Source organism: Parus major, chromosome 15, assembly GCF_001522545.3.
Source record: "Parus major isolate Abel chromosome 15, Parus_major1.1, whole genome shotgun sequence".
In the NCBI taxonomy this organism is placed as follows: domain Eukaryota; kingdom Metazoa; phylum Chordata; class Aves; order Passeriformes; family Paridae; genus Parus; species Parus major.
Genome location: NC_031784.1, coordinates 8,428,232 through 8,442,304, shown reverse-complemented (window position 1 = coordinate 8,442,304; position 14,073 = coordinate 8,428,232). Strand labels below are relative to the sequence as shown.

At 59.0% G+C, this 14,073-nt stretch overlaps 1 protein-coding gene across 2 annotated transcripts; it reads right to left on the bottom strand.

The window, feature by feature from the left end:
• Positions 1 to 53: 53 nt before the first annotated feature.
• SLC25A1 (solute carrier family 25 member 1) lies at positions 54 to 13,834 on the bottom strand. 2 transcript variants are annotated; one of them, XM_015644213.2, is made up of 9 exons: positions 13,686 to 13,834; positions 3,748 to 3,855; positions 3,521 to 3,620; positions 3,165 to 3,303; positions 2,601 to 2,685; positions 2,347 to 2,451; positions 1,860 to 1,975; positions 1,483 to 1,556; positions 54 to 1,385 (listed from the first exon to the last, which is right to left on the bottom strand). In XM_015644213.2, the coding sequence occupies exons 1-9, from the start codon at positions 13,774 to 13,776 to the stop codon at positions 1,271 to 1,273; spliced, it is 933 nt and encodes a 310-aa protein (XP_015499699.1). In that variant the 5' UTR covers positions 13,777 to 13,834; the 3' UTR covers positions 54 to 1,270. The 2 variants fall into 2 exon arrangements, with proteins under 2 accessions (XP_015499699.1, XP_015499700.1); XM_015644214.3 differs by lacking the exon at positions 13,686 to 13,834 and adding an exon at positions 3,999 to 4,119.
• Positions 13,835 to 14,073: the final 239 nt, after the last annotated feature.

The window sequence follows — 14,073 nt, the reverse complement described above, 5'->3', positions numbered from 1 at the left end:
GGCAGGAGCCACTCACCGCCCACTCAGCACAGCCTGGACGCAAACGCAGCTGCTAAAGCCAGACTGATTTTATTCAAATTGCAAATGTAAAACAGAATAATAATTAAAAAAAAACTAATGCAACCCTCACTGGCTTCAGAGCCGAAAGCCGCAGGTAAACCGTGCCCAGGCTTTCCTCCTTCACCCTCCTGTGTTAAGGCTGAGCTCATCGCTGGCTACAAGAGGGAGGGATGGGTTGAGCCCTGGCTCCTGCACCCCCAGCTCCCTCAGGAAGAAATTTGGCACAAATCCTGTGGGGCCAGCCTGGCACGGGCAGGGCAGGGCTCCAGCCCCACGGCCACGGGTGTTAGTGAGTCAGCGTGAAGCTCCAAAAGCTACGGGATCACCTACGGCACCACAGACAGGCGGCGGGAGGGCAGATGTGGGGAATGTGGCAGAAGAAAGGGGTTTGCACCCCTGGCCGAGAGGCCAAGCCTGCGGCGTGGGGCTGCACCTCGCCCTGGCTCGCACACACATCTCGGCTGTAAACGGCGGGTGAGGGGGCACCCGGCTCACCCCAACCCCAGCCCACAGTGAGCAGAACTAAAGGCCTGGCTGTATGTGCAATTCTGGGCAACTGCTGCTCAGCAGCCCGGGGCTGAGCAGGATCCCTGGGATGGGATGGGATGGGATGTTGCACACCAGGGGTCTTGGTGCTGGCAGGGAGGGAGGAGGGAGCTTGGGGTCACACCAGGAGGTCACTGCTCTCCCATCCCAGGGGGTGCAGGGCTGTTGGGCCCCCTCCAAGAGCTGCTGTGACCCTGCCAGTGGCATCAGCCCCATTGTCAGCTCGTGATGTACAGCTTGGCATTGCATCCACATGGCTCTAGGGGGCTCTCAGCAACCCCAAAGGAGCTGCTCCCCTGGCAGTCAGGAGCTCCTGGCTGCTGGAAGCCCCAAGGCCACTATCCAAGGGACATCTCAGCCTGGTTAACCAGCACACACAGCTGATGTGGGGCTGGCAGAAAGCATCACCAGGAGATTGGGGTGGGCATGACCGGGATGCTGGGGGATGGGATGGTGGGATGCAGCTCCCTCCCTGCTCCTTTCAGCACACAACTAGTAATTTAACCTGCTCCAGGGCCTGCTCCTAAAGATAAAGGTGGCCAGGTTTGGGGTGTGCAGGGCAGACCTGGCCCCAGCAGCGCCGCAGGTGGGTGTGGGTTTGGTCTCTGCTCTCCAGCTGAAGCCCTGCGGGGCACAGGAGGCGGGGGCTGCCTGGCCCGGCCCCTCAGTCCGTTTTCCACACCTTGTTGAGGAATTTGACCACCTCATCGTAGATGATGAAGACGATAGCCACGTCAAGACACACTCGGCCCAAGCGAGGCACTGTACCTTTGTAAAACCTGCCAGGGATAGAGAGGGGGGGCCATGGGGCTGGGTGCCCTCACAGCCCCTGCCCTGCCCATCCTCCCCACCGGCCACCCCCACTGCAGAGCTTACGCCAGGGGCCCTTCATGTTTCATGATCTGGTAGGCGCAGTCCCAGGTGTTCTTGTACTTGTGCGCTTCCAGCCCCTGTGGGAAGGGAAAAGCAGGATCAGAGGCCAGAGCCAGGGTTGCACCTGGGGGATTTCAGGGGGGAGGCAGAAAGCTGGGGGTGTGCCATGAGGAACTGATCTCTTTCCACTGCTGCAGGACATCAGATCCCACAGGGATGTCCCCACCTCCGTGCAAACATTCCCCATGGCTCAGGAGCAATCACAGACATCTCCCAAAACAAACCTTGCAGACATCATGTGCCTGCCCCAGGGGCTGCATGAAACAGCACCCCAGCCTGCTGCAGGCACAGCAGTCCCACACCAGGCCCTGGCACCGTACCTGCATTCTGGTCTTCACCACATCCAAGGGGGTGTTGCCGAAGACACTCGCAGCTCCAGCAAGGGCTCCAAACACCCCTGTTACGAAGGGGTTCATGGCCTTGTTGGGATTGTCCCCTGGGAAGGAAGAGAGGTTGAGGGCAGAGTGCTGGGATTCCCATCTACATTCCTGAAGGAGCCTGCAAGGAAGGTCCCAGGTCTGGCTGCTTGTGGTCAGGGTGTGGTGCTGAGCTGGGGACTGTCCAGCAGCACTCGCCCCACAAAGCCCATGCTACATAGTGGGGCTCAGGGTGGGTGTGAAAGTGATGCTCCAGCACTAGGACCTGTCAGCCCCACAAGCTGGTACCACATCATCATTTCCTCTGTTCCAAGTGACTTAGCCATGAGAAACAGGGTATGTGTGGATGGAATAACCATCCCAGCTCCCAGGGGTGGTTGGGGAGCCGGTGGCACAGGCAGGGTGGCCTGGGGAGCCCAGGGTACCATACCTTTGTACCAGTTCTTGAGGGAGGTCATGACGAAGAAGCGGATGGCCTGGTTTGATCCTTGCTTGAGGATGGTCGCTGTTAAACCTTGGTAAGTCCCCTTCAGTCCTGCAAAAGAGGGTGTTGGAGGGGAGACCAGCCTCAAGTGGCAGAGAAAAATCTCCCCCAGGCCACCTGCCTCAGCCTGTGCCCATCCACCACCTCCCATCCTGTCCCCACAGCATGGGGACTCAGGGAGCCACTTTCTTGGGACTCACCCTGTTCCCGAACAATCTCCCGGACGCCATGGAAGAAACCACGGTATTTGGGGTTGGGAGAGGTCTGGTCATGGATAAACTTCACCTACAAGGAGACGATGCACTTGTCCTGGCTGAGGTAACACAGACATGATGGCCCCAAGGGCTGTCAGCCACCTCCTGCCTTGTTCCAGAGGTGGTCCCAAGACCAGAGCTGACCCATGCAGCCAGGCAGCTCTGGGAGAGATCATGGGGGAAGCCTGTGCCTGTGGCCAGCAGTGTATTTTGTAGAGGAAAACCTGGGAAACTGCCACTGCAAGCAGCCATGTGGGGCTTGCACCCATAAAATGATGGCTCCTGGCTGTGGGGCTCCTCCCTGGAGTGGGGAAGGGGCCAGTGCCACCTGACTTGATCTCCACAGGGCTTCCCAGCATCAGATCCACCCCTACAAAACTGTCTTGGGCAAAAGCATGCAGCCCTCAGGTCCCCAAAAGTTGGGCATCCCTGGGTTTTGCCCCCTCCCAGCCCAGCCCAGCCCAGTGAGGGGTGCCAAGGCAAGGGACAGTGGCAGCCACACCCACCCACCTTCACAGTCTCCATGGGGCAGACCACGGCCACAGCCTCAGCCACACCAGCCCCCAGCCCGCAGATGAGGCCCCTCGTGCTGTCCAGCCGCCCCTGCTCGTCTCTCATCTGGTTGCTGAGGAACTCGAACATCCCAAACCTGCAAAGGAGCCACTGTGCCAACCCCTGGGCACCCGGACGGGGGTCTGCACCCCCCTGCTCAGGGTCTGTCTCCAGGAACAGCTGCACACCCTGTGAGAGGACCCTCCCTGCCTGGGAAACCACCTGGCTTTGGTAAAACGCCAATGGAGACACTGAGGGCAAAGCCAGCCCCTCGTGTGCTGCTGTTTGGGGATCCCCCCCCACTCAGCCCTTACCTGACGGCAGCCTTGGGGATGGAGCCGTACAGCAGCGAGCTGAGCCCCCGGTACAGCCCCCGGATGCCATGGTCACGGACAGTCTGCTTCACACAGTCCCCTGCGGCAGAGCACAGCGGTGCCGCTGTCACCCGCCACGCCGAGGACCACCCGCCACCGCCCTGCCAAATCCCCCCAGCACCAGCCAGACTCCCCCAGAGCCCCAAACCCCGAGAGGGGCTGCTCACCAATGCCCTTGTAGCGGGGAGGGTTTGCCTTCTCATCCAGCTGCAGTTGTGTCTTCACATACTCGGTAGGGAATGTGATGCAGATCTCGATCCCTCCAGCCAGGCCACCTGCACGGCAGAGGAAGGGACACTGAGGCAGGAGCAGCACTGTGCCTGTTCAGTGCCACATGGCTGCTCCCAGCTCCACGACAGCTGAGCCTGGGACCTCTGGCAGTGAGGTCTGGGCTGGGACACGATATCCCTGTCCTCACCAAAATCCTTGAGGACTCCACACAGCAGCAGGGCCCTGTGCCAACCTGGTGCCTTGCATGGGCACCACTGCGCTGCCATGGCAAGAGCTGTCGAGGAGGCTGGGTAAAGGGGTGGGAAAACAGGGCAAAACAGCACACCCACGGCTGCCTATTTGGTGTGCTGCCCCTCAAAGGCACCTCTCCCCCTCTGCAGCCTCACACCTCCAGGTGAGCTGCCAGCACTGGGATAGATAAGCCCAGTGGTGCTGCGGCAGGCCCAGCACCACTCCCCACCCCAGCAGGAGCCCACCTGCAGGCCTGGCTGTGCCAGCAGGAAGCACAATTATCATCAAGCCTGTCTGGCTGCCCCAGGCTCCTGCAGCAGCGGCTGCTGGGCACTGATTACACCGGCTGCAGCCTTTCCTGACAGCCTGGGCAGCAAGGGATGCTGGCCCTCAGCATGGCTGGAGCCCTTGCAGCTGGACCCAGCTGTGCTGGGGGAGCTGGGCTCAGCCCATCCGGCCACGATGGATCACAGAGCGCTTCCTCACATCAAAGTGTGGCTGGGTCCTGCCGAGCGGCAGGAGCCCTTTGAACCGGCACCAGGAGGAAGCACAGGGCTGAGCTCCCTCAGGTCTCACAGGGCCACCCCTGCTCAGCCCAGGACGGGGCACTGCCACTGGAGTCAACCTGAGCAGCCCCGAGGATCTCCCTGCTCCTTGCCCAGGGAAGGTGAACCATGCTCCAGCCCACGGGCTGGGGCACAGCGTGTGGTCAGTGGGCTGCCAGCTCCCAGTCTCCTGCACAGCCTCCAGTGGTTCCTCCAGCCTGGCCACGTCCTACAAGTGACTCAGCAGGTCTGTGGCCCCCACTGCCAGGTTTGCAGCCCCACCACAGCCCAGAGGACACCCCAGCAGGGAACACACTGCCTCTGCAGGAGAGGCTGGACTGGGTGCAGTGGTTGTTATCCCGCTCTGCAGTGAAGCACAGGCTGCTGCCACGTGGCACAGCTCTGCTTATCAGCACCCCACAAAGTACCCCCATGACAGGATGCTGATAGGGGACATCACAGCCCATGGCAGCTCCCTGTGACAACAGCAGGCAGCACCAACTCCTTGGACCAGCAGACTTTCTCACAAAATCATTTCTTCTGCATGACCTCCACATATGCAAAAGATCTCTCTGTCGGTGCCACTGGCATCCTCGGGAGCACTGCTGCTTGCACTCAGCCCAGTCCTTCCTGAGGGAAGGGAAAAGCAGCTTCCCCACATTCCTTCCAGCAGCCGAGCAGCACCCATCTTAAAACAGCCTTATGCTGGTTTTTCCCTCCAGGCACAAAAAGCACCAGGCTACACCGTCTTACCCAAGGAGCCAAGAAGCCAGGCCAGCCTCAACACAGCTGGGGCAAAGATCAGCTTCGTGCTCAAAGAGCATCCCACTCCTCCCGCAGGCAGGGATGGGGACACCGCGGCACTGAGTACCCAGGGCAGGACACGCCAGCCCAGCCGGGCAGCTCCCCGGCCCCGTGGGGACGGGGCGTGAGGCCAGCCCAGCTCTGCCACAGCAAACAAAGGCTCCTTGTTTCCCACTGTGTTCCCAGGGGGGCTGGAGCTGCTCAGCCCAGCCCAGCCCAGCCCAGGCCAGGCAGGCGTTTCTCAGGAGGCGGCGATCGGTGACCATTGCCAGCCCTGACGCCCCCGCGGCACCCGGTGCTCTGGGGGCATGGGGCCAGCTCACGGCACTGCAGCCAGCCAACAGCTCCCCAGGAGGACAGCCAGCACCCCCAGAGTCCCCAGAGCACCCCTGCTGTCCCCTCAACCCTCTCCCGCCCTTGCTGTCCCTCAGAGTGGCAAACACTGCCGGTCCCATGGCAGGGGGGCTGGCCGAACACTAATTTCTCCTGCAAAGACAAACAGCTCCTGCAAGAGCAGCTGGCAGGCCCCAGAGAGCAGCTCGATGAGGAGCAGTGGCCTCCAGCTGGGTCCAACAGTCCCCAAAAAGCTGAGCACCAGCTGGCACCTCTCCACACCGCCACACACCACCGTGCCACCAGCCTCACGCCACCACAGCCACACAACACCACAGGTGCTGCCAAGGCCACTTCCCTCCCTCCTACACTGCAGAACTAAAGTGCTGGACAGTTTAATCACCATAAATATTTGTTCTCTCTTGGTCCCCCAGCACCAGCTCCAGCACATCCAGGAGCCAGACAGCAGGGAAACACCAGGACGAGCAGCAGTCCAGGGGAAACCACACCAAAGGCTACAGGGAAAGATGCTGCGCCTCCTGCAACCTGCTCTCAGCCTCAGCAGGCACATTTGCATGCAGGGGAGGCAGAGGCTCTGCCCAGCATCCCACGGGCAAAGCCCAGGAGCCCAGCAAAGGGACTGCATGCTGCTCCTGGGAACTGGCAGCCTCTGGGGCAATGAGGTTGCCCTAGCCAAGGATGAAGGAACAGAGCACCCATGCTGCCAGGTCCCCTCCCTGTTCCCCAACGTTGTCCTGGCCTCAAATCCCACGGGAAGGTGCACAGAGCAGGGACCCTGGACGTACTTCATGACTTGTGGCAATTTTAATTCATTTTCTTTTGCCCACAGGGTGGCACAGGCCACCTGCTCTGCAGCCCCCTGGAAGCAAGACCCACCAGAGGTCCTGCTCTGCTGTCATCTCCTCTCCCCATACAGTTTTACCCCAGCAGAAACCTCATTCTATGCAAATAAATCACTCCACTGCCCATGAGCAGCAGCTTTGTCCAATCCCCTCCCTCTCCAGGGCTGCAGGGACTTTGCAACCTGTTTACCCCGACTTTAAACAGCAGCTCCAGCTCTTGCAACAGCGCGGAGTCAGCAGGAACAGCAGCACTCAGGAGGTGAAAGAGCACGCAGGGCAGCTGGGATGCCGGGCCAAGGCTCTGGCTGTTCGCTGGATGCAGCAGAGCCAGAGGAGAGGGAACGTCCTTCAGGGAAGGTCACTCTGCCCGGCCCCAGGGAAGGTGCCCCCGGCGGGGGGATCCCACTCCCAGCACCAGGAATGGCTCCCTGCCCGCAGCAAGCCTGCAAGCGCTTCTGCTGCCAGCTATCCTGACATTGCAGGCTCAGCAGGAAGGGAGAGAAGGGAAAAATACTCTGGCATGGTTTTCCCAGAGAAAGTTTAGCTTTCCCCAGCAGAGAGCCCTGAGGAGGCCGTCCTTTGAGGATACGACTGCAGCTCTTGGGCATGGCTGGGGAGAGCTAGCAGGAGAGAGAAAAGGGGGTTTTGGATACAGTGCAAGGGTGCTGCCCCTGCAATGCTCACACAACGTGTGATGGCATCAGCACATGCAGGTTCAGCTTCACACACCGTCCGTGAGCAGCTCCTGGGACACCACTGACCACCCTGACCCCGGGACCCCAGCTCCAGACCCAGGGCAGTGCTGGAGGTGGGAGGATGCAGCTGCAGTGGGGAAGACAAGCAGAGTCCCAGGACCGACACAAACCAAGGCTGTGCAGCCAGAACTGGCTTCACCCTCTGCAAATTCCTACCCAGAGGCACGTGAATACCCACTGCCCTGTTTGGGAGCCACAGAGTGGCACTGGACTCTCTGCCACTCCTACAAGTGGCTGTGCCTGCTACAGCATCCTGCTCCTGCAGAGTGATGGAGCAGCAGGTCTCTGTGCTGCTCTGATGAGAAGTGAGCACCTGGGGAGCAATTTCAGTCTCTCCATTTTAAGAGTAATTTCACAAGCTGACATACCAGCACCTGATTTCCATATAAAAAGCACCCTTTAACTTCAGATTCGTTAGGATCCTTTCAGGCCAGAGGGAATTATTCCTAAGGATCTAGAAGCAAAGCAGCAGAGCTCTCCCAGGGCCCATGCCCCGTCAGCCGGGTGCCTCAGGATGGTGGGAAGGCACAAACAGGCTCTCAGTGGAAGCTGAGCCCTGAGTTCCCCATTTTGGGGGCTCCCAGCCCATGTGCAGAAGGTGATGAGCTGAGCAGCTGAGCACACACTATGGGCACAGGGTGCAATCCTGCCCAGCTCCTGGATGCTGTGCTTACAGTATGCAGCATTCTCACAAGGCTGCTTGGTCCCCTTTCTCATTAGCCAACATGGCTTTTGGAACTGGGGAGATAAGGAAAAAAAAATCCCAAGAACCAAAGACCATCAGGCTGCTACAAACCAGGAAGGCAGAAACACCCACCAGCAGCCTGTGACAGGTCTTTGCAGCCCAAACTGCTCCCCACAACGAGGAACAAACCCCCCCGGCAGCCGTCCAGGCTGCTCTTCACCCATCATCCATCGCCGTGGAGCAATCCTGCCCTGCCGGCAGCAGTGAAACGGGTTTTACAGCTCCACCCTCCCGGCACTTCCCACCACGGGCCGTCTTGTGAAACTCGAGGCTCAGGAGCGGGCAGGAGGCTCGCTGGGGTGCAGCTCTCCAGGACAGCTGGCTCTCGGCAGAGCTCCAGCACTGCCGTCCTCACCCGGACACCTCCTCCGGCCACGGACAGGCTTCACCACCATCCGCAGCCACATCCTTGTGGAAAACCACCGCGGGGGCAGCTCTGCCACCAAAAGTCTGACTCAGTGCTGAGATGGGCAAGGCTGCTTCCCCAAACCAGACTGCCCGAAGTTTACCTGTGTTTTGGTTAAAAGGGAAGAAAACATGTCCTGCAACAAATCAGCAGGCTCAGAGAGTGTCTGTCTGCATGTGGGGTTAGGAAGGTCTCCCACCGGACAGGGGCAAGGCCAGTGGGGAGCACAGGGGTTCAGCATGTCCAGCAGTAAATACACACAGCTGGTTTGGTCATGGGAGTGTGCTACAGGCAGGCTGGTGACAGTCTGACCCCCCCAGGGATACAGAATGGCAAACATGAGAGAGGTGCCCCTCTGTACCCTGCGCCGCTGCGGGTAAACAGCTCCGTGCAAACAGCACTGCAGATAACTCTACGGATGGGATGAAATCATTTGTCCTGAATCTTACTGGAACTGTCCTGTTTGAACAGGCTGTCCTTTCACAGCTCACTCATTCATCACCTCTTTGCATTTAATTCTCAATATGACAATTAATCATTATTACATTTGAAACTTCTCGGCTGTGAGTATAATGGCCATTTCTCCGTGCTCGCAGTCACAGCATCTTCTGTCTTTGGTGCCAATTCCACCTTTGGGGACTGCCAGGTTCTTTGTTCTGCTCAAGTCACCTTCTCCCCATTGCCCTGCACACCTCAAGGCCCCAGGTTTATCACCATGAATTGCTTCCTGGCCATCCCACCACTTAAATTCAGACACCAACTTTTCAATTGTCAAAAACTCTCTTAAGACATGCAACAGGGAGCTGATATCAAAACCCAGGGCTGTTGGGTGACTCTCCCAGCACAGCCCTGTAGCCGGATGAAGGAGCCACTTCCAGGACTGAGACTTCACTGGGGACAGGCTCTGATCTCCCAGCCCCCAGCAGAGGGGAGTGACCGCTGTACCAAGCACTGGAGCACAGGGAGAGAGAAGAGATGGCCAAAAAAATCAATCCCTGCTGTCAAGAGATGACCTGAGGCCTCAGGGCACAAGCAGGAGCAGGGAGGCTGCATTGGCATGCACCACACAGGGCTGTCAGAGCTGAGACATGCTGCAACATCCCCAAGCTGTCAGCTCATGGTGCTCATCGTCTTGGGAAGACGGACGACTCCTTCCGATCATTTACATCAACCCAGAGAAAATGGTTGCCTGCAGAATGTCAAGCAGAGCATCAGGCATGTGAAAAGCTCAGAAACTCACATTTCAGAGCCCAGGGTTAACCCCAGCTCATACAGAATCCATTCTGACTGAAGGGACACCCCAGTGTGGTTTCCTGGCCCTGGGGCTGACATCCTCCTCCCATAGGAGCCTTGGGGCTCTTACAGGTTTCCACTGCAGCCCATGAGGGCTCCCAGGCAGCCAGGGACTCACTCCCCAAATAGATGACAGCCACAGGAGGCAGCTGCAGGAGAAATCACAGCCAGGAGTGATGTACTGCGGGCCAGCAGACCTGGCAGGACTGGTTCCCTGTGCGCTCACCAATCTTTCCCCCTGGCTGTGCTTAGCCTCTACCTCAGCATGAAGGGAGAAACATTCCCTACTCTGCTGTGAGCACCAGGCATCTATCTCAAAACCAGGGTGTGTGCTGGGCCACAGCAATTCACAGCAGCATAACCTCCCTCACACCCTCTTCCTGAGAGCAACGGCACTGGAAATCCAGATGGACTTGGGACTTTTGGGAGACCTGCTGTGCAAGAGGCAAGTCTCAGCTTTCACACCCAGTCCCCGACTCCTCTCCTCTGCAGGTACAGCATTTCCCAAGAAAGATAATATCAAGGATTAACAAAGAAGAGGAAACTGAAGCTCCAATTACTGCTTTGTTCCCGAGCCTGGGCTCCCTTGCTGAACTCTGCTTCATACCCTACCCTCTCTTCAGGCCCTTCTCTCTCCTGCAGTCCCTCTCCCCTGTCTGTGCTCCCCCTAGGACCCTGGTACACATCACTATTTGCCTCTGGTACCCCACACCTGGGTAGCAGCCACAACCCCTGTGAGCTCTTTCCAAATCCTGCACTATGCCGAACAACATCCAGGCGTCCTGCCTCCCTGGCCAGGCAGGATTAGGTGTAGGTAGAAACAGCAACTGTGCAACAGCCCCCGGGTGAGCAGAGATACCATGCAGACAGCAAGGCAGCTGGGAGCTTCTCCGTAGGAGGGAGCAGACCCCAGGCTTCAAAGCCGGCTAAAAACAGAATAAGGCTGTACTTAACTCTGTCAAGGGCAGGCAGAGACTTTCATCAAATGAGTACTGCTAACCACAAGCAAAGCTCTCAAGAGGAGGGCAGGAGTGCAAGGGTTTGCCTGCAAATGGCAAAGATCATTCGTGCTGGGCTGAAAATAACCTACACTGCAGGCTGACTTGAGCGGACCCAACAGCACCAAAACAAGCTGACCCAACGTAGCATCCAAAAACCCAGTGAAGGAGAACTCTCAGGAATCCCAGAGGTGACTGATGACTGTCCTACCAGCTCTGCCACCAGCATTCCTGTCTCACCACTTAACTGCCTTTATTTCAAGCTCCCCACTGCAGTGTGGCCCAGTGCTGGGAGCATAGTAGACCAGCAGCACCCAGCCCTTCAGGATGCTGGTGGGAGGAACAGGCAAACAAGGTCTGGTGGCCTGTTTGGAAACCACAGCACAAAATGGGAAAGCTGGCTGTGGGAGGCCAGAGACAGGGCTGGGTTCCTGGCCTGCCTGCTAACAGGTTGTTATACAGCAGAAGAGGCTGAGCTGCCTTCATGTGCTCAGGCCACACATGGCCACAGCAGCACCAGCAGCATTGTCCCTGCAAGGTGAAGTGCTGCCTTGGCACACAACAGCTGCTTGGACAAAGGAGAGCCCATTAGCAAATTAATTTTTAACCTTGCGTTTTGTCTGTTGCGACAACTGAAGGAGAAGAGCTCTTGGCAGACAGAGCTTTACTTGCATCTCTCAGAAAAGAGCCAACCCCAGCCGAGGGAGCTGTGCCAGAGGATCCCATTTACACACAGGGTCTGGGAGCAGATACGTACCCAGGCTATGATGATGGCTTATTTAACTCCACCAGCACAGGCTGATGAAGCACAGCAGGGATGTTCCATCTTAACATCTCCAGCTCTCCAGAACGTGGAGCTTTGAAGTACCTACCCCTGTTGTGCAGACAGATGTAAGATGAGAAACTCTGAGAGCATCAGCAAACCCCTTACTGTCAGCAGAGACAGCCACAAACAGCACTGCATCCCCCAGAAAGGGGCTGGAGGGCTGAGCAGACCAGGGCACAGGGAGTTAACAACAGCTTTCTCCCATTTCTGTGGTTCTCTAATACAATTAGATGCCACAGAGGCTTGGCTGGACTTCTGCCCATTAACCAATTACTCTGATTATGGCCTGTGAGGAGAAGATCAGCATCTCAATAGGGTCCTTCTTCTACCTCTGCAGCTTCACATAAGCCCAGAAGGCCCCCATCACGCAGGTGCAAACACAGCTTTATGCTGTATTGCTCAACCTGGCACCTGGCAAAGGTCACAAGCACCATGTCCCTTCCTTTACACAGGGACAGCTTCCAGGCATACCCATAGCAACTCTTCTGGCAGGGGAGAGCAGAGCGAGTCTGCTGCAGCCTCTCTTACAGGAGGCTGATTCTGGTAAGCTGATGATCCTGATTAGAGTTCTACACAAGATTTATGAAAGTAACCTGGTACATTGCTCCAGGCAGTGACAACCTGATGCATTCATTGCACATGGACAGCAAGTTTGGAAAGACTAGGAAGAGTGGGCAAGAAGGAATCATCCTGTCCTTCCCATCCTAAAACTGGAATAAATCCTATTTAAAAGACCTTTAAGTCAAGAGGCCTGAAAAAATCAACACATTTTGAGGTGGGGCAGCAGAGAGAGGCAGAGAGCTCGGGAGGAGCCTGGTGTTACAAAGGGCTCCCTTGAGCAGGAAGGCACCCTCTCTTTGGAGACTGCCTCCTCCTTGTGCCCCAGCCCTTTGGCCAGGCAGCCGAGTGACGGCACAGTCCCCTCCCGGAGACGTGACCCTGGGAGGACTCGGCACCCTTTGCACGCTCCAGCGGCCGCATCCACCTCCGGCAGTTCTCCCGGTGCTGCGAGGGAGGCTGCCCGCCGGGGCGGGGGCAGGGCCGGTGGGCAGAGCCGGAGCGGCCGCGGCTCCGCTCCCCGGGCGGGCACAGCCCCGCTGCAACCCGGTCCCGCTACTGGAGGCTGGAGCTCTGCCCTTGGAGGGGAGCAGGGAGTTGGATAGACAAACAAAGGCACAATCATAGGAGGGGGAATTGGCTGGAAAACACAAAAGCTCTAAACATGCCAATCATGTCGAGGCTGCGATAGCTCATTTCAAAACAAAGACGCTAATCTCCACTCTGGGAATTGTCCTGCGACTGGCAGGAGAAGCCAGGGAGCTAATGAACAGCTACAAAGGAGTTTAACAAGCCTGCGACTGTCTTGGACTCCGTTCAGCTCAGAGCTCGGAACGGCCACAAGAGAGGCAGAGCATTAACTCTGCCGTTACTGCTGCACTCGGAGCCGGGTTTGATCCCATGGAAGTGGTCACAACTGGACGGGAAAACACGCCCTGATCCATAGGGACTGATGCTCAGGCACAAAGGAGGGACCAAGCAGCCTTCAGAGGAGCTGTATCAGCGCATGTATGTCCTGTGGGACACAGCTGGGGTAGGGACACCCGACTGCTGCTGCTTCAGCCCTGTCCCATAACACCCTCAGGGGAGCATGTGGGGCCCTTGCTGCCAGCAGCGTCTCCCATCAGTTCCGCTCCCGCCTGCTGAACCCCGCTGAAGCCGCGAGTGCTCGCCCCGCGTCGTGTCCGAGCTCACCAGCACCTTCCCGGCTGGACCACCGGGCGCAGAAACAGCCTGGCAAGACGCTGGGGTTTCCGCGGAGAGCGGGAGCCCCGGAGCCAGCGGCCAGGCTCGGGATGCAGCTGCGGGTGCTCTTTGGCTGTGCCCGAAGGGAAACCCCGATCCAGCGGGGTCGCCTTCCGCGGGCAGCGGGAGAGGGGCGGCGGTCCCGGGATGGAGCATCACCTGAGGAGCGCCACCGCCCCGGGGCGGGTCCGGCCGCCCCCGCCCAGCCGGATGCCCACGCTGGCAGCGGCGGGGCGAGCCCCGTCCTCAGGAGAGCCCCGGGAGCCCCTTACCTGCCAGGATGGCCTTGCCGGGGTGCGTGAGCTTGGCCTTGCCGGCGGGGGCGGCGGCGGCCAGGCTGCGGGGCGCGGCGGGGACGGGCATGGCCGCGCTGCTCCGCGGCTCCGGCTGCCCGGCGGCGGCGGCCGAGCCCTATTTCAGTGCCGCGCCCGCGAGGGGCGGCCCCGGCGGCGTCACATCCTCGTGGGGCGGGGCAGGGCGGCCCGTGGGGACCGGGGGAGCGGCTCTGCGGGGAGCGGGAGAACCGCAGCAGAGCAGCAGTGTGACCCAGCCTGGCCTTCGGCGCTGCGGGAACGGGGGTGGCTCAGCCCGCTCCCAGGAATCCACGGGAAAAGCCTCCGCGTGGGCACGGAGAGATGCCGGCCCGGCCGGAGGCGTGTG

Coding starts and splice junctions, on each gene's coding strand:
- SLC25A1 (XM_015644213.2), bottom strand. CDS start 13,776: ATGCCCGTCCCCGCCGCGCCCCGCAGCCTGGCCGCCGCCGCCCCCGCC. Junction 3,856..13,685: donor CGGCAAGGCCATCCTGGCAG/GTAAGGGGCTCC, acceptor TCTGCCGTGCAG/GTGGCCTGGCTGGAGGGATC. Junction 1,557..1,859: donor TGGTGAAGACCAGAATGCAG/GTACGGTGCCAG, acceptor CCCTTCCCACAG/GGGCTGGAAGCGCACAAGTA.